Source organism: Drosophila obscura, unplaced genomic scaffold (genome assembly GCF_018151105.1).
Source record: "Drosophila obscura isolate BZ-5 IFL unplaced genomic scaffold, ASM1815110v1 contig_165, whole genome shotgun sequence".
Lineage (NCBI taxonomy): Eukaryota > Metazoa > Arthropoda > Insecta > Diptera > Drosophilidae > Drosophila > Drosophila obscura.
The window spans coordinates 2,165,162-2,190,478 of record NW_024542752.1 but is presented as its reverse complement, the minus strand read 5'-3'; the positions used below and the strand labels follow the sequence as shown (position 1 = coordinate 2,190,478).

General features: G+C 46.8%; 1 protein-coding gene across 2 annotated transcripts in view; it reads left to right on the top strand.

Annotated features, from left to right (window-relative positions):
* LOC111066365 (protein sprint) overlaps positions 1 to 25,110 on the top strand; it is a 59,974-nt gene extending 34,864 nt beyond the window's left edge. Inside the window, exons 5-11 of one of the 2 annotated variants that reach the window (XM_041591916.1) lie at positions 1,677 to 1,901; positions 15,601 to 15,963; positions 15,999 to 17,187; positions 17,261 to 18,331; positions 18,403 to 18,666; positions 23,551 to 24,377; positions 24,465 to 25,110. In XM_041591916.1, the coding sequence (XP_041447850.1) occupies positions 1,677 to 1,901; positions 15,601 to 15,963; positions 15,999 to 17,187; positions 17,261 to 18,331; positions 18,403 to 18,666; positions 23,551 to 24,377; positions 24,465 to 24,794 (4,269 nt within the window). In that variant the 3' untranslated portion in view covers positions 24,795 to 25,110. Of the gene's footprint in view, positions 1 to 1,676; positions 1,902 to 15,600; positions 15,964 to 15,998; positions 17,188 to 17,260; positions 18,332 to 18,402; positions 18,667 to 22,211; positions 22,962 to 23,004; positions 23,450 to 23,550; positions 24,378 to 24,464 lie in introns of those variants that run through there. The other variant, XM_041591917.1, reaches the window with a different exon arrangement.
* The last annotated feature ends 207 nt before the right edge of the window (positions 25,111 to 25,317 follow it).

The window sequence follows — 25,317 nt, the reverse complement described above, 5'->3', positions numbered from 1 at the left end:
TTTATTTCTGTTCATTATGAGGCCACAAAATGCTGATATAAATGCATAAATAAATTTCCTTAGACAAGTTAACCGCTCTAGAGAAAGCTTTTAAAAAAAAACAACAACAAAACCAACACATTTCCATTTCATTTTCTCTCGATATAATTTACTTAGATCCCTTAAAATAAATTAATTTAAATAAGTTGCATACAATTTTATTGAATTTGATGTGAAAGCTTTGGCAAAACTTAAGTTTTTATTTTATTTATTTGTATGCGTATATTTTGGTTTGTATGCAAACCTACATATAATGGGACTTCAAAAGACTTTTTTATTAAATTCCAGATGCTCCGCTTAAACATAAAAAACTTCTCTTGAGCTTTTGCTTTCGATAAACTATTTGTAGCAATGGCAGAATCATCAAATGCGTGAAATGCCATTTGTATTTTCTATAAAAACGTCCCATATTGGACATGGCTAAACCGATTCGTTGAATATGCCACAAATAAAGACCAGTCGCGATATTCCAATTCAAACTTGTCAATCACCGTTTAACTGCAGATACAGCAGGCTTCGCAGGCTATCTTTGGTCTCTCTCTGTCTTTCGCTCCCATCCCCTCATCGCGATGTCTCTTATTTATTTTCATATAATTTTCATTTGCATAAGCATTTGCCTTGGCATCAATTTTTTGGCATCGCTTACGCTCTGTAAATATCATCAGCGTGGCATGGCATGGCATGGCATGACATGACATGACAGAGGGTGCCACACCCACACTCTCCCACACTTACCACTCCACTCGTCATCTCCCCCGCAGCAGCACTTTTGATGTGGCACGAAAGTATGCTACGATATGACTGCTGTGCCACACACTCCACCAACCAACGCGACACAGAGAGAGAGAGAGAGAGAGCGAACTTCAAAGCCAGCCCACGGCAATTTTCAATTAAAAACGCCTATGCTACTGCCTCGAATGATGCTGCTGCTGTTGCTGCTGCTGCTTTGTGGATGTTTCTTCTACAGAATCTGAATTTTTTGTTGCATAGAAGCGGCGGGTATATTCGAGCATCTACGAGGGCATTGGACAACAACCATCCACCTGCTATGAGCTATACACACGTATGTATGTAGCTGCAGTTAAGCTTTAGCAGTAATTTTTAAATTTTTTTTCCAAGAACTAAATCTGACTACGGGGTATCTTCATGGTCGCTTCAACTCTGCTTTCGCTGTCATCCCAGCCTGCGGCTGCTGCTGCTCCTGCTGCTGCTTCTCTTGCTACAAGTTTTGGTAGGCAGCTGGCAGGAGACCTGGCCCTGGGCCGCTTTTAAAGTTGCGTCCCGGAAAAAATCGTTGATGGCCTGACATGGGATTGCACTCAAAATGTGTGTGTGTGTGTGTATATGATGGATGTAACAAAATATGTTGTATATGGCCAATGGCAATGTGTCAAGTGTTGGTTAAAGTGTTGTCTATGCCGGCAGCACTGCGTTGGTTGGAGGAACTTTAGTGCCCTTAGTCCTGCCTCTAGGCAGTGAAAACTCAACAAAAGTATTTTAAAGAAAGGCTTAGCAGACCCTTAGCATTAGAGCATTTCCCATCAGTTGACTTGTTTTATTTGTTTGTTTACCAATTTACCAATTTACACTTAACTAATCTGTATATATGTATATATCGCTCTCTATATCGCTTGCAGTCACGCACATCTCTGGTGTCGAGCTCCGAGGGCGGCATCCTGGCCGAGGGCGAAACCTCCAGCGAGGATGAACGCGATGAGGAGACCAGTCGCGATTCCAGCGACAATTCGCCGCCCTGCGATCTGGGTCTGGGCGAGCGGCTGCTGCTCACCCATCCCATGTGGTTCCTGCCGGGCATCCAACGTTCGGGGGCCGTTCATCTGCTGCAGGGCAAGGAGGAAGGGGTGAGTGTGCTCAATGCGATAATTATTAATTTATTGATTTAGCTTAATGAGATAATTTGCGGATAAACGCAATTTGTGCTGGTCCTGCTCGTCCTGCTGGTCCTCCTGGGTCCGTGCCATACGCATGTGACCGCACACAACCGAATATTTGCCACAAATAAAAAAAGGGAAAATGCAACCCAAAAAAAACAAAAAATATGGGGACCAAACAGATTCATTCATTCATTCGTTGGATGGAATTTACATAAACAAATTGCAATCAATTAACGGGTCCTGCCTGGCTGTGTCCCTCTGCCACACACTGCGGCGGCTATGGATATAGGACGAGAGCGAGAGTGGGAGAAGATTCATTAATATTGCGACAGCGACAGCGACAACAATGCGAACCCATTTTAATTGTAAATGTATAAAGATAAACAAAAGAAATGTAGCCAGAACCAGGGTCTGGTGGAATCACGACTCTGCTTCGCTTGCAAAATTCATTGAAATTTATCTGAGTCGAGCAGCAAATGGCAGACAATAGTGCAGAGCAGGCAGATGGACGAATCTAGAGAGTTGGAGTAACGCTTCCACAAAAGGCGACAAGAGACAAAAGCCAAGCCAAGCATTGGTCAGCCAGGAGACTGGAGTTGGGTTCACGTCCTAGTCCATGGGGCTGACCATTTTGCGATTCAAAGCTCTTTTGCATAGACAATTGAAATTAAAAAATGTGTGTGTGTGTGTGCAGGATGCCAGGAGGATAGCTGGCAAATGGCTGGATGGCTGGATGGCTGGAGCAGGTAATGGCTGTTAGGGGAGAGACTGAAAACAGTGGACAAGTGGATTGTGGGCTGTGGGCTGGAATGTCCAACAAATTGTACAGATTCAATAAGGTGAATCCTCAGAGACTGAGCCAGCAATTATCACGTGTTCAGGCAGTTTGGGCGGGTGGCGGGGAAAACTCATTACGGTACGGTACAACTCATTCTCCATTTATCCAAAGCCTTTACAGCCTTCAGCCTCAAACTCAGGCTTAAGATAACCCCCAATCTACCTCTGTGTGTGTGTGTGCTTTCAATTACCGACTTTACGTGAACTGAAGAAAATAAAGCAGAGACAGTGACATTCCATTACGGCCCATGATAAATGAGAAATCATAGAAATTATGCACAATAATAATAAAAAACTAAACGATAGATAAATAAAACAAAAGAAAAGAAATGATCAAAAAGCAATCACGGGCAACAATGGGAAATGTACAGAAATACATAAGTCCAAAATGGAAAGAGATCTTTAACTTACAAAAGTAAAAACAAATAAACAGAAATAAATCTAAATCACATAAATAGAAAAGGCAACTAATACAAAAATTAATAAATAAATAAAATATATGAAGAAAAAGCGATAAAAGATTGTAGGCAAAAAACAGTGTTGGATAAGCAATGATAAAAAATATAAAAATGGAATAAGGAAAGACGAGCACAAAGTGCTAAGAATTCAGAACTGAGGGTCATCATCCCATTAAATGAATATAATCTATAATAAAAATTACTGAACGATTACCATTTATGGAATCGCCTAAATATGTAAGTGCCTGGCATGCCTGGGCCCCGCCCAGGGTACAGCATCCTCAGCAATATGAAGAGGCAGAATCGGGCAAAAAAAAAAATGGCAAAATGGCAAATGGCACGCGCGCCACTCGTTTGAATGGAAATCTGTTCGCTGGCTCTTGTTTTTTTTGTTCCCGGCTATGCCGGTTTCTGCAATTTTCAATTGTCGAACGCCTGTAACAATGGCTCATTGATTGCAATCCCCCCCCTCCCACCCCTTTTGATCCTTTTTGTGTGTGTGGAAGAGGAGACAAAGTTTTTCGCCAACTTTTGCATTTTGCTGGCTGCTCTTTCAGTGCGTTTTGCCCCCTCGACAAATGTCTGCTTTGTGCCTCTTTGCATCTCCCCTTGAACTGTCTCTCTTTCTCTCTCCCTCTCTCTCTCTCTTTCTCTGCCTCTGTATCTTGGTCTGCCTGCTTGCATTGTTGCTAATTGCATGCGTCAACGTCGACGTTGGCAATTATACGGCGAACGCGTCTGAAAGCTCCTTTAAATCCCCATTAAGGATGCTGGACACACAGCATCCATGCACGCCTGCCTCAGTGCTCCACGTCCGCCTATTTGCGTTTGTTTATGCGTTTAATAAAAAACCATTTAATTGAAATTGAAGTAGTCCCCTTCGCCAGTGGAGGGACACCATCCCCCCACACACACAGCGTCCAGTGGTTGAACGATTGAATCTCTCCCACCCCCCACTTGGCTGCAACGGTTCGGATGGTCTCTCTTTTTATGTGTAAATGTTTGTAATTAAAAATCAATCAATATGGTTGGAACTACGACTGTATTGAACGCTGGACTGAACCGAACCGAACCAACCAAATGTTGCAACACTTAGAGAAAAGTTCAGCTTGAAATATACAGAAAATGGAGCTAAAAAAAAAAAAATAGGAATAATACGAGTAAAATTATTATTGGGTACATTTTTCTTTATTGTTTATTCTTCAATTTTGAAAAGTATTCGCAATTTCTTGTAGTGTCCCCATTTGCTTTGTGGCGTCACATGTGCGGCAGCTGCATGCAACAAACAGAAAGAGCGCCGCAGCTCTCACCTAACCTGAACCATTTGCCTGCCTGCTATTTTAATTACTTGTTGTGTCCAGCCTTCTGGCATCCGCCATCCGCTTTGCGCCATTCCCTCCCATCCCAAATTGAACCTGAAAGCTGACCAGATTTTCCCCGTGCTTTGTTTGTGCATCGTTGTTTTTTTTTCGCCCCCCTACCTTTTTCCAATAGACTCTCCCATCAATCATAAATGCTGAGGGGGGTGGGGAGATGTGGAGCAGTAGCAGCCGTAGCAGGAGGCCTGGTCACATGTGCGTATACTTCACATTTCCATCTCCATTTACCGGCCATGCCACGTAGTAGGTATATATATATATTTTTTTTGTTTTTTCCATCTGGCAGCGGGATTTGTTATGCCGACCACAGAATGTAATTAGCAGCAAATGTCGAACGACCGAGCCCTGGAACTCTCTCTCTCTCTCTCTCTCTCTGTGATGGACCCAATCGATGTCCGGCAGGAGATGTGTAAATGGAGTGTGGGCTGGCGGCTGGGTTAACAGCTGGGGCAATCATTAGATGTCTGTGGCGATTACTGCGATGTCCGTCCGGAGGTGGTGGTGGGGGGGGACATCATTAGCGGTCGCCACCTGCGCATTTAACGATGGAGCACTGAATTTTCCAGCTAAATGGAGCTGGGCATCGGCAGAGCTTCACAATTTACCCACCTGTAACATTGGTATCATCAATGTTTATTTTACGAATTGTTCTCGATCTGTATTAAATATTGTTTCACGCCTATCGACAACAATATCGATTAAAGGATGATTTTTTCAGTCGGTTGCTCCTTTATAACAACGATTTTGCTCTTTGCTACTTATTGCCTCAACTCCCTTGGTTTACAATGTTCATTATCGAATTGTTTTAGATTTATTTAAATATTTTGCTATTAATATGCCCCAATACAATGTCATTTTCAAGTTCATCATCAATGTTATTTTCAAGTTCATCATCAATGTTATTTTCAAGTTCATCATCAATGTAATGGTCGTACCATTGCCAATCTCTTGGTGGACCCACACTAGATGGCCACATTGAACTACGCGTACAAAGAGCGTGAATTTCGTTAAAACAAAAAAGAAACTAAAGTAAATGTTATATTTCAGGCACAATGGCTCTTACCAGATATTTTCCATTTTGCCTCAGTCTGAGATCCGTTCTGCTTCAGACTAAATTTATATACTTCTTAAATCTATTGTTTAGCTCTTGACTTGCTTTGATGTATTAATTCATGGCATGGTAGAGAACTGTCTCGTTTGTTTTGGATTATGTCAAAATTCCTTTCTCAGTTCGTGCTTTTAATTCCTAGCTTTATCCATTAGATCCTGTACTGTTCTTTTTTGATCGGGGATATTCAATGCACTTCAAAATTCAATTCATGATTTATTGACTTTCAAATGGATACATTTTAAAGCCCCCCCTCTCGCTATTGCCGACTGCCAATATGCATAATCTATCAACACTTTTTTGAACTTGCATTGCATTCATTCACATTCATATTCACATTCGATATGAGTGCTTCACCAAAACATCCTTTAATCCTGCACCGAATTCGTTGTCTGCTCTTTTGGTTTTTCTTTTTTGGATATTTTTTTTTTTGTAGTGTTTCATTTTGAACTATTTTTTGGGGCTGCTGCTGGTCGGTTCTTCTTTGACTGCATTTGATTTATGCATTCAGGATCGAGGCCGAAATGAAGTTGTTAAGCTGCAGTTGTGGGGCGTGGCCTGGCACCGCATTGACATGCTTAAATGGCCAATAGACACGGCCAAAAGCAGAGCGGGAGAGAGAGAGGGTGAGAGCGAGATGTGCGGCAATGGGAAAGGGAAAGCGTAAAGCGGAACAGAGTTAAATTGAATTTTTTTTTTTGCGGCTGCGGCTTTTCGAATTTCCTCTGTTTGGCATGTGTTTCAATGTCACCCCAAAAAGGTCTCAGCTTACATGGCAAAAAGTCAGACATTGTTACAAAAAAAAAAAAAAAAAAAAAGAAACCACTCGAAACAGAGAGGCAGAGAACCTGGGGGAGACACCGACAGTAGCCACATAGGCGCAGACAGTTTTTATTTATCACCCAAGCGCACATCAGGAATAAAAAAAGGAGAACATTTCTATATAATCGTACGGGGTAGCGGGGAGAATGTGGAGTCAGGTGGCAATGGAGCAGCAGCAGCCGCAGCAGTGGCAGTGGCAATGGTCGAAGCATTGGCTGGGGCAAATGGCCCATCAACAACAGGCACGGGCCACAGTCAGTCAGTCAGTTAGCCAGCTGATGAGACGATAAGGGCAGCAGACAGCCAAAGGATGAGTCGCATGCCACAGCCTTCATTTCACTCCATTCCATTCGCCATACATCGATGTGGCCAAAACGATATTAGCAGCCGCTTGGCGGCAAGGTCCACAGACATAGAGAGGGGGAGGGAAAGCAACACACACAGTACACAATATTTGAAGAGTGCGTTCTGAGAGCTTAAAGACCTCCTTAAATGTCAATCAGCGATGAATAAATATTGCAAAAGCCAATCAATAAGCGAATTTGAGGTGATTTTCCAATTGTGATTTTGGTGCAGCTATCGAAGAGGTAGAAAAGGAAGGAACGACACTGCCCACAAGGGTTAAGGGTTATTCGAAATTAATCATTTATGCTTTCAACGAAGAGCTATTCCACATGGAATGGAATAACATTTAATGGACTCTGAAAATCAAACAAGTTCTGCCATCGATTAGTATTTGATGAGTAACTCTTGTGATTCGATATATGGCACTGCCAGCCTGATTCCGATGAAACGCTCTGCAGCGGATAGTTCTAGAAGAGATGGCTATAGATATTGGATCTGCAGTCCTTTATCGGTTGGGCATCAAACCAACTAAAATCGTAGAATTTCCTCTGAAATAGGGCGGAGGAAGTAGCCCTAAGCATGTAAAGGAATTTCAACTTTGGGTCGCTAGTTCTTCAGGTATATCCATTCTGTCTCTGACACGACTCAAAAATTCTGAGAAACGTACAAACCCTTCTTTTTAAACACTTCAATTTGTATGCAGATGCCGAGTACAAATTATAAAAGACTTGGCGACTTATGGTTTTAAAATTAAAATTAAATAATTGGCGAGTTAATTGCAAATTGCAAACTAAGTGCAAACTAATTTTTATCTCGTGTAAAATAAAATAAAGTAAATTTCAACCAACGTGCCATTTGTAGTTCCATCACCATTAACAATATTTGAAAACACTTTCTCTCTCTCCTCGAAACATGAAGTTGTGTGGCACATGGCGTATACGCAATACAGGGCAAAGGATTTAACAGATGGAAATCAGCAGGGTAAATGCATGATGTGTGTGTGTGTGTGTGTGATGTGTCGGCAACGATGGCAACACATTGTGCTAATTAATTATTAACATAAAAATTATAATTGAAAGCCGTTTGCCAAATGAGTTTAATGCACTTTCCAGTTTGCGTGTGTGCGGATGGGACGGGTCTCTGGGTACGAGATAAACTCTAGTGGAATGGGCAGGCAGATACATCCATTGAAGAGGATGATGAAAAGCTGAACGGAAATGAGACGGGGAAATCGGCTTATGGGTGGTCGCCGCCGCGCCGTCGACTCTTGAACTGTAGAACGAAAGCCGCTTAGTGGAGAAAAAGGTACTAGGGGCAATGGTGGGGTGGGGGAGGGTAAATCGCATGAATGAGACCCCACAAAATGGCCAAATGAGTGCGGATGAAATGTTGATTCCTGCAGTGTGGAGGCCTTGGCTGCGAACCCGCATTGTTGGACACTTTTCCACAAACCAAATTCAATTTTCTATGCAAAGCAAAGACAAAAGAAAAATGAAAAAATGTGCACAAGAAGATTCTTAAAAAAAAAAAGACGACCCAAAAAATGAATGTCAATGAGCAGAAAGAAACGGAGAACTCCAACTTTATCTCTCTCTCTCTCTTTTTCTCTCTCTCTCTCTTTGCCTTTGTATTTGTCTCAATCTATTTTTTTCCCTCACTTTTTACGCATCCCGCGGTGCTGCGTGAGTTTCACTTTGCATTCGCCCATTCACATTCTTGGGTGGGGAGGGGGATGCGGGACACGCTCCTCGCATTACCAATTTGAATAAAATATGAGATTTTTATTATATGGCAATGAACCCACCTCCTCCTGCTCCTGCTCCTGCTCCTCCTCTCGAGCTCTTCTAATGACCAGCCAATGGCTAGATAATGGTAGGGTCCAGTTTGCCCACTGCCCACCCATGCCGGGGCATATAATATCGTTATTTTATGCAAGTTTCTGTTGGAATACCCTGGGAATACAGCAAACAGGGCAGGGGTAGAGTTAGAGTTAGAGAGGGCATATCCATTTACTTAAACATTTTTAAATTTGTTTGATTTATAATACATATTTGCCAATGAGTATGCCAATAAAGATGAAGAAAAATAATTTTAGTATAGTTATATTTAAGCGTTTGAACGCATTATTCCACTGCAACAATCTCTCCCGAAAGACTTGCAGGTCTTCCCATTCCTCTTCATTGTAATCATTTAACTCTCTCAAATCTCTGTTTGGGCCCATTCTAGACTGAACGTAAATAGAGTTAAATTAACTGTTATAGTTCAGGGTTAATGGCTCTTACCCGATATTTAACCTTTTTTCCTTTTCTTTTATTTTCTTTTCTTTTCTTTCCTTTTTTTTTTGTTGCTTTGTATTATTTGAGATCCGTTCTGCGTCTGCTTCAGATTTGATTTATATATATTTTTTCTATATCTATTGCTGCTTAGCTCTTGGCCTGCTTTGACAATTTCCATCTACTTTTCCATTTAATGTAGATGGGTAGCAATAGGTATCGAAAAGTCGCCACTTGTGCCTGCTGGCCATCCGTTATGGTGCCTCTTCTGTTTGTCCAAACCACACAAAAACCGCCGACACTCATTAGGCGGCTATCGTTGTTCCCCCTGGGGCTCTCTTTCTCTCACTCTCACTCTCCCTCTCACTCCCTGAGGGGCGACCGGGCGAGGCGATGGCTTTCGGGGAGCGAGAAAGGTCTCTCTCATTATAACGCTTCGTGTTTGGGTTTCAGTGGCTTTTCTTTGCTGAGTTTTTAAATTTCCATGTGACCCCTGAAAGTTGGCAATTTTAAATAAGAATGCAAAGTGCAAAGTTTTATTGCTTGATTGGCATTAGAAAACATTGAATTAGGCTATGGCTGTACAGCCACAAAAACACCATCAATGGCGGAAAAATATCAGGCATGGAAAAGCACACGAAAATGGTGCTGTAAGCGGGTACAAATAGTAAAATAAATATGTATATATAGTAACACCTTCTAAAGCTAAGGCCTGCCTCCTTCTAAGGCTTAGGCCTGCCTTCTTTTAAGGCTTAGACCTGCTCCTTCTAAGGCTTAGACCTGCTTCATTCTCCTCCTTCTAAGGCTCAGGTCCTGCTGCTGCCGCACTCTCCTCCGCATTTCTGGTATGTGTGACGGGTGACCTGTGATCTCTCCCACCACAAGCACCAGCTAATCTGTTCGAATGCATTGCATTCTCAAAAGGGTGTGCACTCGAAAAGCAACAGAGACCATTGGGCCCTGACCACCACAGGCACTTTAGGCATTGAAATCCCAAAAGACAGCCGCACATACAGCCACAGCCGCACATACAGCCATACAGCGATACAACCCTTGCAAGGACCAAAGTCACATTTCACTTGATTCCACTCGACTGCAGTTGGCTTCCGTTTCATTTCGTTCCGTTCCGTTCTGTGCCGTCCATGAGCGTCCATGACCGTCCCGTCCATTATGCTGTCAAGATTTGTTGTCAAGCATTTTGATGGCTCCCTGATTGATAGACGGCAGTGAAATGCTGCTGTATACTGTATACTGTATATATATATATATACTGGTAGATGTGTAGTAACAGTTTGAAGCATGATTTGATGATTATAGACTAGACTTGGCGCTTGAGCGACCCTAGGCAGTCAGCCAGCCCAGCTAGCAAGCCCGCAATGAGTCTATTTGCGGGCCAAAACTTGATTACAAACGATTCCCGGCCCAGACAAACAGCTGGTTGCCAGCAACGGCAGCGGCAACGGCAACGGCAACGGCGGCTGCACTTTCGACCACAAAACTGGCAAAAATGGGTGGCAACAGGAGACGTGGGGAGAGCTGGAGAGGTGGAGACACAGACACAGACAGTCAGCAGCTGCGACACGTTGCGCATTGTGTATGTGTAAGTGTAAGAGGGCTAAAAGGGGTGCTTCTGCCCAAAAGAAGATGGTCCGCGTTGCCTCCCGTGTGTATTGTGGATGGGGTCGAGGGGGACACTGCGGACATTTCTGGGTAAAATGCAGGGGCCCCCAAGGCACGCGACGAGAAATGGAAACCGGAAATGTTGTTACTTTCAAAGCTACCTCCCGACTCTCACCTCCCACCTCCCACAGCTGCCGTGCTCTGGCAGTTGTACCCTTCCACAAGTGACAATTGCTATGGGGAGTGATGAGTGGGATGAGGGGAATGAGGGGTCCAACATGCCGGAAATGGGTGCAAATGCGACGAATCGTTTTTATTTTGGATATGTTTCTGTCTGTCTCTCCGTGCCGTGTTGTTGTATTTTTTGTGTCTGATTTGCAACGCCGCAGGGAATCCTCGCAGAGCTTTTCGACTCAGATGAATGTCCTCCAAGTGTGGGGAGCCCTCCTGGGGAGGTCCGTCCATCCAGCCATCCTGGCCATGAGGTCGAGTGAGGTGCGAACATTACGCGGCATGTGCTGGCCATTGCACAATAATTTACATGCAATTAAATGCAAAATAAATGCAAAGAGATAAATGATTATACGCTGTCAGTGCGCAGAGAGAGAGAGAGAGTATCCACAGAGAGCTACTGAAAGTGCGAGAAAGTGCAGAACACAAATACATTCAAAAAAACAAAACAAAATAAAGAAAAAATAAAGAAATTCTTAATTAAAAAAAAAATATTTTAATAAGACATAACAAACAAATTTATTCACTAAAAATGTTCAATAATAATGTATTCTGTTCAAGATATTCCTCCTGACTTTTAAGTGAATTTTTTATCTTTGATATTTATCATAGAAATTAAAAAGCATCCATCAGGCGATTACTTCAACAAGATTATGGTTTGGAATGCCCTTGCAGATAGTCACAATAACATTAAAAATAAAATTCATGCGTGCATGGATAACTTTATAATTAAAAAAATATTTTTACAGTGAATTTTTAGTGGTTAAAAATATTTAAGTAAATCATGAATCAGATTGTGTAGTAACAATTAATCCGATGTTTGTTTGTCCATTCATTCAACCGAATGATCCGAGGAACAAATCCTTCGGGGCATACATATTTATAGATAAAGATTTACGTGCAAATATAAAAAATGTATTGTTAAATCTGTGAAACTAGCGCTATTCCGACTGGAACCACTTATGGCAAACCTAAGAAATGTTAATGCAATATTTGATTGAGCTTTTGGCATATAAATTGATGCCCACTTAATCAGCTAGAAGTGACTGTGGTGCTTGAGATCGATGAGTATTAATTGAAATCTCTTGCTTAAAGTTCAAATTTTTAAATCACACTCCAAACGAGTAGCTGCCTCCACTTGTCCCTCAATGCAATTGCAAATGCAATGGAAATGGAAATTGAAATGCAAAACGGAAATTAAACCAAACGTCAACTGTGCTGTTTGCGGTTAGGCGGAATAAGCTAGAAGCCAGCAACCGCATTCATTCCGCTGCTGACGGCGAAAAAGTGCAAGTAGAAATTATACATAAATATTGCAGGACCTGAAATTGGAGCTACAGGAACTGGAACTAGAGCTGGAGCTGCTATATGCTGGCTGGCTATATGGCGGGAGTCAATGAACTGCAGAGTGCTAAAATGCATTTGTAGGCCTTCCTGCTTATGCGCTGCCAGACGATGACTAAAAGCATACAAATGGCGAAATGGCAAAATGGTAAAGAAAAGAGCCATTGTACACTGAGTCCTACTCTCACATGGAAACATGTACAAACAAAATGCAATATGTACACATAAAAGTACATGGATACATACATACTCGTATGTATACACCTGACTTGAGGCGAAGGAAGTGACTTTAAAGGCAATAGAAATACTTAAGCACGTACATATGTACAAGTATATAATAAAAACGGTTGTGTATACTTATCGTAAATCGATTCAGCAATACATATGTACATTTAGGTATCTTTATAAGTGATATATATGTATTTATATTCGGTGGCCAAATGCCGTAACGCCTTTTTATTGTTCGGTCACCAAATGAAATTTGTCAATTCGAGCCAATAAAATGCAGGCACTCAGACACATTCATGAATGCAGAACACTCACACACTCGCTACATGCGCATCATCCTACAGTGCGTTGCGAAAACTATAAGGCCCAGTGGGACCAGGAATGTAAGACAAGAACAAGGCAATACGTAATCCCAGAAATTCAATAATGTAAAATAAATAATGTAAAATCAGCAACTGCATTATATATTATATTATATAATATATTATAATATATATATTTTTTGCATTCGAAAATTGAATTTATTCCAAAAAAAAAGATTCGTGATTCGGTTTTCCGTCGAATAACAATGTGTGCCGTCATGCACACGACATGCATTTTGTTGTTTGCACTAGGATTAGTAATCAATAAAATTTATGTAAGTACATATGTATGTAAATATATATGTATGTATGTGCATTTATCTTACTGAAACGCACTATATCCTGCCTATAGTATATTCTCTCTATTTCTCTCTGCCTCCCCTGCCTCCCTCTCTTCCTCTGTCTCTCCCTGTGTCTGGTTCTGTTAGAATCCCAGTATCCTTGGGCAACCTTTGTGCATTATCCTTTGGCTGCCATCGTTTAACTTTCCTTGAAGCCGCTTTCGCCTGCTTTTCATTCGGGTTTCCCTTTTTTCTTTTTGTTTATGTCTCCCATCTTGTTAGGGCATTTTTACGCTCATTTTTGTGCCTCCTTCTCTGTCCCACAGTGCCACTGTCTGTCTTGTGTGTCTGTCTGTGTGTCTGTCGTCTGCCTGTATCGTGATTTCTATAAATTGCATTTTCCTGATGGTCAAACTCTCGATGGACACGCCTTCATCTCTCTCTCCCTCTTCCCCTCTCTCTTTCTTTGATGGTGCCTTTGTGACCTGACCGCATTATTAAATCAGTATAAAATGTACGGGACTATTTTTTTTTCTCTGTGGCCGGCCGGCCTCTGGCTGTAATGGAATCAGAAAGCCACCCGAAAAAGTATGCTTTAAAAACGTTGCAGCTAAATCAAATCAACAATCCAACCCCAAATGTTTAGAGTACTCCCCCCACCCCCTGAACCGCACTCGATTCGTTTTTTGGGGCTGGGTGGGGTGTAGAATCCTAAGAGAATCATCTTCTTTCAACTGCTTATTGAAAAATTGTGCACCACTCGCACAGTAATCATAAACAACACCGCAGGGTGTACAGCAGCAGCAGCAGCAGCATCAGCAGCACCCTCTGTGCCTTGGCATTTATTGAAATCTGAAGAAGAGAAGAAAAAAAAATTATTTATATGTATATATATTTTCATACTTTCATACATACAGAAGTATAATACGTACATACATATGCATGGGTGGGTGGAGTGGCGTGGGGAGTGATTCATATACTTACACGTATAATTGCATGCTTTTGGGGTTGATGCGATGCTGCGAAATTGAAAAGCAAACAACAACAATGCAATGCCGCCCACAGACAGACAAAAGGAGAAAGAGTAGACACGGCAGATGGAGCTGAAGCTGGATATGGAGAGGTATAAAAAGCACTTGAGAAGCTTCGCTCCACGTCTTAATTCCTCTTCAATGGTTGAAGCCAAAGCCGAAGATGCGTGGATGTGTGGCTCATGCCCGCCGATCCACACAACGAACAGCAGTTTGGACTCGGACCTTCTAGCTGAACCAAAAAGCAATCATTTATCAACCCGATGCCTCGATGGATTCGTTTCGAAGCTCGAAGATCATTCGATCATCATAAAGATTGTATTTGGATGTGCCAAGGAGTGTATTCCGATGATATACAAATCGCTACATCTCTCTGTTCGGGCCCATTGTGCGCTGCTACAGCCTTTAATGTGCTGCCTTATTTTATTTATTTATTTTATTTGAATACCCTGGCGCAGAAATTTCATACGTAACATACATAATAACATAGCAATGACCAGATTATTTTAACATATCCCCCCACACCCCCCCATCAGCGTAGAACAGCAGAACAGTAGAAAGCATTAAAATCCAATGGAAAATCTCTCACTGTCCAACATTTTCCATGCCAACTGTTAATTCAAATTGATTTATTTTATTTGAAGAAAACTTTTTGATGAATTTATAAATTTGAGATGGCAATTCATTCGCCATATTCAACATAATTTTCAGCGTTATTATGGCTAACATAATATTAGCTGGCTGGAATTCCAGGCTGAATTTTGAGGGGTGAATTTGCCTTCGAGAGTAAACCTTCTTGGGATTGGATGCTTTGTGCGTGACTTTAAGTACAAGTCTCATTATGAAAAGTTTTCACAGACGATTAGCAGCGGGGCAGGTCTGCTCTGCTCTGCTCCGTTCTGTTCTGTCCTGTCCTGTTCTGGCCACACTTGACCAGCTCTCTCGATGCTAAAGATGCAACCAGCATCCATCCCCTTGCCACACGCCAATGCCACACGCCAACGCCAACTTCGCGATTTGTCGCAGCGTCTGCAAAGTTTTTACAACAGCAAAAACAACAAAAAAAAACGCATACAAAGTGTAAAGCAGGGAAAAAGGAATGCAGACGAAGAGAAGACGAAGTCATTGTTGCATGCAATGGAATGCCAGCAGGGGAGGCGGGGGAAGGTAGGGATAGATTTATCATCCATAAGTGGGAATTTATGGGCGAATTGTGAACGCAACATTTAACGCGCAACCAAACGCAAAAGACTCACTTAACTTATAGCCAGAAATATATATATATATTTACCGTACCCTGTTCCCTTACTTACTGTTTCTTTTGTTTGTTTTTCGCTTTTTTTGCAGACCTTCATTGTGCGCGGCTCCAGTCAGCCCAACACGATGGCCGTGTCGGTGCGCCTGCCCCTGGACACGGGCCCCTACATCGAGCACTATCTGATCCAGTCGCACGACAATGTGCTCAGCCTGGAGAGCTCGCGGTTCACGTTCGGCTCGATACCCTCACTGATCGCCCACTATGCCCAGTGCTGCGACGAGCTGCCCGTCCAGCTGATGCTGCCACGGCTGCTGCGCGAGGCCAACAACCGCAAGAAGCTCTCCTCGCTGGCCCTGCTCGGCCAGGAGTTCTGGAGCTATGCCAGCAGTCCCGCCGTCCTCGGTCCGCCCACGCTAGTGGGCCCCTCAAGGGCAGCGCCACAGGACACCCAACAGCAGCAGCAGCAGCAGCAGCAGCAGCAACTTGCTCTTGCGATGCCAAGTCGCCGCTGTCCCTTACGGAGACGAGCGGTCTGGGCACGGCAACTTTCTTCAGCGATGCAGGGCCAAAGCCCCCGGCCACAGCGCCCCCGGCACCCGGTGGTAATGGCAATGGCAGCCTCTTTAGTCCCACGGGCAGCGGACAGCTGATGGGCTTCTTCAGCCAGGCGGGCACGCCCTCGGACACGACAAACTCCAGCATGAGCTCGTTCACCACCAGCGGGGGCCAGCACATGCAGCTGCTGAGCCCCAATTCCGTGGACTCGGTTATACTGACCATGTCGCCCGTGGAGGGCCAGGGGCCAGCCGGATATCTGCCGCCAGGAGGGCCGCCGCCGCCCATCTCCTGCCCACTGGCTGGAACAGCCGCAGCCGCAGCCGGCATCGGCCAGCAGATGAGCACCTTCAAGGTGCTGCCCATCGAGGGAGGAGGAGGAGGAGGGGCAGGTGCTGTCGATCAGGTGCGTCCGCAACGTCCGAAGCCTCCAAACACATTGAATCTCAAGCCGCCGGCGCCACCGCTGCGCTGGTCCAAGCCCCACTCGCCGGATCAGCTGGCGAATGGCAATGGCAATGGCAATGGGAATGGGAACAGTAATTTCACGGTGACCACCACCGTCACCTTCTCCATGGAGAGCGGCAATGGGAGCAGCGGAGGAGGAGGCATTGGAGGCAACACTGGGGGCAAGTTTGTCGAGGTGACGACACCCGCCTCCAGCAATCCCTTCAACGCTTTGCTCAATGGCCAGGCCAGCACCTTTCAGACGTTCGCCAAGCGCCTGTCGCCCGAGGGCGAGTGCAAGGACACGCTGTCCTCGCAGGGCTCCTCCTCCACCAACGACAGCCGCTGGCAGCTGCACTCGAGCCGCGACTCCAGCCACAGGAAGATCCTCTCGCCGCAGACACCCAACAGCAGCAGCAGCGGTGGCGGCGGCGGCGGTGGTGGCAAGTCGCGCAAATCACGCGCCGGCAAGGAGTCACAGCACTACAAGGAGTCGGACATACTCGAGAGCCCGCCGCTGCAGTACTGCGCCAGCGCCCTCAGCGACAAGATCAGCGACTACGAGGACGTGTGGTCGCACGACCCCAGCGACAGGGCCAGTCTGCTGACCAGCTTCAAGCCAACGCCCCAGGACGGGGTGCTGAACCGTCGACCCGATCTGCTGGCCGAGACACGTAAGTGCACTCCTCTCTTTGCTCTCTTTCTAACGCTAACTGTCTCTCCCTCTCTCGCTCTTTGTATTCGTAGCCAGCACACCCACAGCCCAAACACTGCCGCATCTGACGCCCTGCGAGGAGGAGACCATCGGCGACGCTGCCGCCGCCGCCGCCGCCAAGGACAGCAGCCAACAGCTGTTACAGTTCTCTGGCGATGCGCCGCCACGCTCTCGGGCCGGTCTGCTTTTGCCAAATTTAAGCCTAGTCGGCAGCCAGGCAACAGCGCCGCCGCCAGCCATGAGCCAGTCACTGACCGAGCCGGGCGACGATGGCGGTGAGATCACACCGACAGCGGCACAGACACCGGGATCGCGCAGCAAACAGGGCAGCCCCTTCTACGCGGAGCCAGCGGATGCACTACGACAGGCGGGCCTGACCAGTGCGGCCACGGCCATATTGCGGCGCCAGCATCGCAGCCAGGTGATGCACGCCAATCAGCGGCACTCGGAGCCGCTCAAGGGAGGACTGGGCGGCACAACGGCCGCCCTGCTGCTGCCCAGCGACCTGGAGAAGCTGGCAGGCAGCCTGGACGAGCTGAAGCAGAAGCCACAGCAGCAGCAGCAGCACCAGCAGCAACATCAGCAGCAGCCAACGACAAAGCGGGCACGCAACCGCATCGATCACTGGCAGCTGGACAGCAGCTGGGAGTTTATGGCCAAGCAGGATACGACGGGAGAGGCATACGACGCCTCGGTGCAGGACTGGCAGGAGAAGGAGAACTCGCTGGGACGCGACAAGGATGGGGGACTGGGCAAGAAGAGGCCCCCACTGACAGTCCACCAGATCATTGCCAAGCGACTGCCCGACCTCAATCTGCCGGAATTGGTTCGCTGTTCGACGCCACCGCAGACGATGGCCGGCAACGGCACCGCCACCGGTGCCGCGCCACTGCAGCCGCTGGTTCAGGGCCAGGAGAGGGATGGCAGCGGCAGCCAGAAGTCATTCCAGAGCCAGAACGTCGGCTGTCGCCTCTCCTCATACGACAATGTCTTCTGCCAGAACTCAATGTTCGGTGGCATCGATTCGGCCCAGTCCGACGATGGCACCATATTCTCAGAGCCCTGGGACTCATCCCAGTGGGACTCGTTCCTACCCCATGACGGTGAGTGATGCCCCCCAAGATGATCCGCAAATGCATCTAACCACTCATTCAATCCTTATTTGCCTACACAGACACCACCCTCAATTCGGACACCATTCATCTGTCCAAGTGCAGGCCCGCCCTGTCCGAGGACGATACCATTGTCGAGGAACTCAGCAGCACCAAAGACGGCAGCAACAGCAGCTGCAACCAGGACACGCTCAAGGCCAACAGGAATGGTGCTGGACACCACAACCACAATCACAATCACAACAATTGCAGCGCCAAGGCCAACAGTCGACCCAAAGTGGCCACCATTCTGCGGAATCCCAGCATGCGGGATCGTGAAGTCTTATGTGAGTATTTGCTGATGGTTTCTACATCTATGGGAAGGGCAGGGGGGTGAATTTTATAAAGTTAAGTCGGAAACGTCGCTGGAGGATCACAAATCACACAAGCAAAGAATCTGCTAGGCAATTCCAAATGAGATAAATCCTTGACATAACTCTAAAACGAGAGGGAACTTTGTGAGTCGCTGTTGTGGCGCGACTCTACTTTAATACCCGCACTTAGTCAGCATCATTCCTGCTTAGACGTATCAGTACGTACAGCTATAAAAAGGATTTTACTTTCTAAGAAAAGAAAATAACTAGTATTTATTTAGTATCAGTTCTAGTTGGATGACTAATCGTGGGGAATTTTTGAGCTGCATAGGAACTGGGACTCACTCCAAAGAGTATTAAATGATGAAATTGGGTTCGTTCCTATTTTTCCAATCGATATGAAAAGATCTCCACTGTTGCATGGATCTTCCACAAAGATCTTAAGCTGAATATGGCTTATGGTTCTAGAAATTCTACCAGTTGCGTTCAGACGATAATCTAAAAAGAAATGTGTGTCAACTCAGATTGAAATACTCCTCAATTCAGCTCTTATCGGACCGTACCATCCACGCACCTTCATCGGACCGATCCAATCCGTTTCGCTCGTCTCGTGTGCGTATTGTACATAGTATATATATATATATATATATCAGTATACTGATGACTACACTCTACGCCTTACAATATTACGATCACGCTCAATTGCAATCAGTTGTTATTGTTGCATCATACGCGCTATGCCCATACAAAACAGAACTGAACAGAACGGAACCGTCCATCCATGGCCACCATGAACAATTTGAGAAGTTGACTAAACAAAAGCACGAGCCCGCTGATTATTCTCGCTGATGCCTGCTGCAACGTAAGAGGAGCAGGAGAAGGAGGCAGCTCGTCATCGTCATCGATCGACTTGACTTGAGGGAGAATCGATTGAATGCACGGGAAACACTGGCGGAAAACAAAAAGCAAATAACAAATGACAAATGAAGGCGTGCTCGTAATCGGTGCTCTTCGATGCACCAATGTTTTAATACTCTTTGAGTAGAGTTTTCAGCAGAAGCATATCAGTCGGAGCGTCCTGTAGAAACTCTGCAAAGCTGTTCATTTCGAAGGCAGTTTTTTTAACTGTGTTTAGAGTTAACCTTAATCTGTGGGGCTTGGCTTGGAATCCGAGTAAGGATTTTGCCTGGCGACAGCGTAGACCAAATACTCAGTTGGGCACGTGAGACTTGATCGATTTGCTGCTGCTGCATAAGTGCTGCATGGACCCACATCGCCCAAAGCCCAAACCAGATGAAAGTCGGCAACTCTTTATGCTCGCTGCTGGCTCCCCGTCCGGCCATCGTGTGATGCCGCCGGTTTCAACTGGAATCCAGCGACAACGACAGCGACGCTGCTGCTGCCTATCACAATGCAGCAGGCAGCCCTCAGCAGCAGCAGCAGACTACAAAGCCTTGCCGAAACTTATCTGCCGCGCAATGGCTTTGGGGCCGAGAACCCAATTCCGATCCACCCCCCCCCGCTGCCTGGCTATTGCTGCGTCGCAGTTAGCCCGCTGCTGCAGAAGCTAAACAAAATTTGATAAGTTTTTGTATGCCCAGAGACGAGCAGAGAGAGAGAGCAAGAGTAAGAGTACGAGTTCGAGAGAGAGAGAGAGTGAGAGTAGAGGGAGTGCAAATTGCAGCGCTCTGCCTGCAGTTCTGCCTGCGTCTCGCACTTTGGAATGTAAACCGATGCCGCCCGCTCGTTTTTATCAGCGTTCGCGATTTTTACCGCTCCGAACATTGAGTGGAAGTTCTGTCTGAATGGGATGCGTAATTGATATATGTATGTATATACTATGTACATATGTATGTATGTATGCTACGCATATGCCATGTGGAAGTTGGTTCTATTTTTGGGTCAGTGTATGGCAAACATCAACAAACAAGCATCGCCTCCAGACAACAAAGACAATCCCACAAACTGATGAAATGCAAACACGCGACGCGCGAAATCTATTTCTATTTCTGGTTCTAGTTCTGGTTCTACTTCTGGTTCTAGTTCTGGTTCTACTTCTGGTTCTAGTTCTGGTTCTAGTTCTAGTTCTGGTTCTAGTTCTGGTCGCATCTTGAAATGCACTCAATGCGGTCCACCCCAATTCACATGTGCTAAAAAGGGCGACAAAGTCGCCTGCTCTGCTGCTGTTCTGCTCTGCTGCTGGCATTTGTTTGCTTTTTGGGCATTGTAAAAGCTTATGGCACAGATGACGCTTTGATAAGGTAAATCTTTATGAAAATCTCCTAAAACTAAAGGCGGATAAACACAAAAAAGAAAATAATATAAAAAAAAAAACAGACATTTGAAGGGAGGGGTTCACTGATCTCACCAAGGTCGCTCTCTGTCTCTCTGCTGCAACAGGAAGACCATGGGAATTCATGCCATCTGAGGCTTGAGGCTGTACCCTCAACCCTAACCTATAAACCTCCATTTTAGCATTTAAAGGTCTTTCCGAATTGCGCATCAGACAAAAGTCCTACAACGCTGATGCAATTCAAGCGTTCCATTGCAATAGAATCGAACTAAGTCGAACATAATCGATTGCCAGCCTGCCTGCCTGCCTGCCAGCCAGCCAGCGTGTCTATGTAAAAAGTAGGCGAGAAGAAGGGGCTGATAAGGCGCAGGCACAGGCACAGGCACAGGCAGAAAATAGGTTGGATAGGCAGAGGGATACCAACCTGTTGATGGTTGATGCCTTCAATCATTGACTTGAATCGTGGCAAGCTGGACAGGTACTCGCAATAATTCGCAACTTGTTGCACTGCTGCACTACCTGCCAGTTCCTGTCCCTGTCCCTGGCCCTGGCCCTGGAACACGTGTCTGAATGATTGCTGTGGATTGGATTGGATTGTAGTGGGTTTTCGTGGTTGAGTACCTCCCTAAGCCACCGAATGGTGGGATTCACCGCTCAGCTCACTGGATGGCTCATCCAATGGCAGACCCAGACCGCGAGCAATACTGGGGCCTGCCCCCGATTTGCCATGAGTCATGGCAGCCTCTCCTCGCTGACGACTCGCGCAACTGTACCTGAAACAAGGGGCTGGCAATTCCAACCGGAAATTTCCCGAGAAAGGATCAAAATTTGCATAATTTCTTCTACCTGTTGGGCAGATTAAAGGAGATTATTGTGTATGATGAGTATGTGCATGGAATGGAATGGATATGGCCTGAGGCCGTAGCTGAAGCTGAAGCTGAGGCCGCCTATGTGGCTGCCTTTTCGCTATCTTTTGTTCAGTAGACCCGCAGGCAGCGCTGCCCGTGACGGCGCCGTTACGCTGTCGCTGCCGCTGCCGCTGCTGCTGCCAATGCCGCGCCACTGCTGTCGACGTCGTTGCGGTCTTATAAACTAATGCAAATGAAGTTCAGAATTAGTTTTGCATTGGCCGCGTTTAGAGCAGCAGCAGCAGCAACACGCCCCAGAGAACGGAGAGAAAAACACAGCAACAACATAAAAGCAAACGAAAAACACACACAAAACACACACTACAAAATCCATCCAGAAGTGTGGAGAAAGAGGATAGAAGAGGCCGCCCCATTATCGATAGACGACAGCAGGCAAGTTGGAACGCGATCGCAATCGAAGTCTATCGAACCGCATCTGCATCTGCATTCGCGTGTGCCGATGAGAAACCTGCGTTTCCGCCAATTCGTATTAGCTGGCAAAAATCGCTTGAGAATCCACCATGAGCTGGTTCAGAAGATCGTCGCGTGCACAGACCGGGAGCCAATCGGAATCGGATCGGGACAAGGATAACGATACAGAAAAGGATGGAAATGCTGATGCTGATGCTAAACCAGACATGTCCAAATCGCTGAGCAGCTTGGATGAGCAGCGCATCGAGCGACTTGAGCCCGAGGAGTTCTTTCACGATCCGGACCATGTGCGACACTACAAGGAGGAGGCCATGTTCCTCAGCATAATGGCCGAGTGGGAGATCATTGAGCATCCGCCGCAGGGCAATTACTTTTCGGCCGACTTTGAGGAGGAGCTGCTACTCCAGAGAACTCAGCCACAGCCACAGTCACCGTCTCAGCCAGATCTGATGACATCTCTGCCCGACTTGGACACCACAGCAATGAAGGAGAAGCAACCAAAGGGCAGACGCAAGCGCAAGTTCCTGGAGCTGCTCTTTGTGGACAACATTCAGACGGGCATTGCGCTGCCCATCCAGGGCATGGGACAGGAGCTGCCGTCGCCCAGTTCTGTGCTCTGTAAAAAATCCAAATATGCCAGCAGCAGCCTCTCCAGCATTGGCTCCCTGACGCCTCCAGACCACCAGCAGCACCAACAACACGGCCACCTGTCCGCAACAGGTGCTCAAAGACTGCCGCATCAATCGCACACAACTGAAGACTGAGGCACTCGCCGGCTCCATCATGGGGGCCATCGGCAAGTGTCCAAATCCCACGGCAGAGGGCAGCGTGGCCAGCACCCAGCAGATCCACACGGACAGCTGTCATCCGGGCGAGCTGAACACCTGCGATCACTACGACATCAAGCAGTTCTTCCACCTGGACGAACGTGGCAATATTCTGCTCAACATGACGCACATTGTGGAGTTCCGGGCCTGGGGTTTGGCCCTCCAGGGCCAGAGTCGTCGCCTCTATCGACGCTATCGCCGCGGCTGCGAGTGCGCCGACGAGGATTATTGCCGCAAACGTGGCTGCTGCTATCTGCTGCGCCGCCTACTCCGGCTACTGTGTGAGCTAATCGTTGGTAAGACAGGGAATTCCAGTGGAGTGTGGGATCTAATTCAAGGATGGGGATGGGAATACGACTCGATCTTAACCAACCAAATTGCTCTTTCCCTATTGCAGGTCACCCCCGCAACAAGATGAACATCCAGAGCAGCGGCCCCGGCGACTCACTGCGCGCGTACACGCTGCAGCTGGCCCAGGACCCCAGCTCCACCTTTGCCCGCAACATCGAGAACTTCATCAGCTGCACCAAGGAGTCGCGCGAGGCGGCGCCCCAGGTGGTCATGCGCAACATGCGACAGTTCATGAGCGGCATGAAGAACTATCTGGTGAAGCACGGCGAGGGCAAGTTCCATGCCGAACTGGAGTCGGCCCGCGGCCGACTGAAGGCCGACGAGTTCCTCAATCTGGACGCCATGCTGGAGACGGTGATGCATCAGCTGGTGGTGCTGCCGCTGCGCGAGCATCTCTATGGCATCTTCGTGGACTACTATACGCGCAGCGAGGACATTCAGCTGCTGGCCCAGAACGTGCGCTATGCCTGCGAACGGGAGGCGGCCGACTTTGGCATCCGGCCCACCGTCACACCGCCCTCGCAGACGGCCCTGCGACTGATTGCGAATTTGCTGTGGCGCCTGCAGGAGGCCGAGCTGCCGCTGGACAAGCTGGAGCTCTTCCTGTGCGTCATCTCGACGGTGTTCGATGCGACGGGCTGTCCCCGGGGCCAGCAGCTGGGCGCCGATGACTTCCTGCCCGTGCTCGTCTATGTGGTGGCCAAGTGCGGCTTTGTTGGCGCCGAAATCGAGGCGGAGTTCATGTGGGGCCTGCTCCAGCCGACGCTGCTCAATGGGGAGCCGGGCTACTACCTCACCGCCCTCTGCAGCGCCGTTCAGGTGCTCAAGACGTTCATGGCCTCCGAGGGCGAGAGCGGCAGTGGATCCCTCGACGTGAGTGCACACACATACACGCACACACAATTTTGAGTGGCTTGTAGCTAATCTGTGCTCTATTCTCTATCTACTCTCACCACTCAGTGGCGCTCCAGCTGCCTGCCCGCCTGCTCCAGCGTGCTGCGGGTGATCATACCGGATGAATGCAACGGCTCGCTGCAGACCCGGACACTTCCCGTGCGGCCGCACACGACGACGCGCGAGGTGTGCCGCATCATTGCCCATAAGGCACGGATCACCAATCCGCAGGACTATGCCCTGTTCAAGCTGGTCGACGGTGAGGAGACGCTGCTCAGCGATGCCGAGTGCCCGCAGGATGCACGCCTGGCGGCCAAGGGCAAGCACTGTATGCTCGCCTACAAGCGGATCGATGCGAAGATCGCCTGGCCCACCACACAGCCGACAGGACATTGAGCAGCAGCAGCAACAGCAACAGAATCTGAAACTGAAACTAAATCTGAATCAGCATCCTTTCCTGCCCTGCCCTGACCGGCCCTACCCTGCCCCATCTTGCTCACTAACCAAGCATATTTGATTAATAATTTATTATTATTACATTAAAATATACTTAGTAGCCTGTAAGTAAAGCTAATTAACGCTAATTAATTAGAAAACATCTAATGTGTACTAAACAACAGTATTGAGTTAAGCGTCGTGTTTTTTTTATCATCATCATCACCCTATCCCCAGGAACCCCCTCCCTACCCCGTTCCTGCACCCCGTTCTTTTTTTTTTTGCTAATAAATAAACATATATAAATCTATAAATATACGAATAAAACATATACACGAATATAATATATGCCGATATATACATATATTATATGCGAGAAAATATACACGATATATAAACCCTTAGCGCGTAGAGAACCGAACCGAACCGAACCGAATTGCACAAACAACAAACTGAGTGGGCAAAGGAGTCATTCGAACGTAAC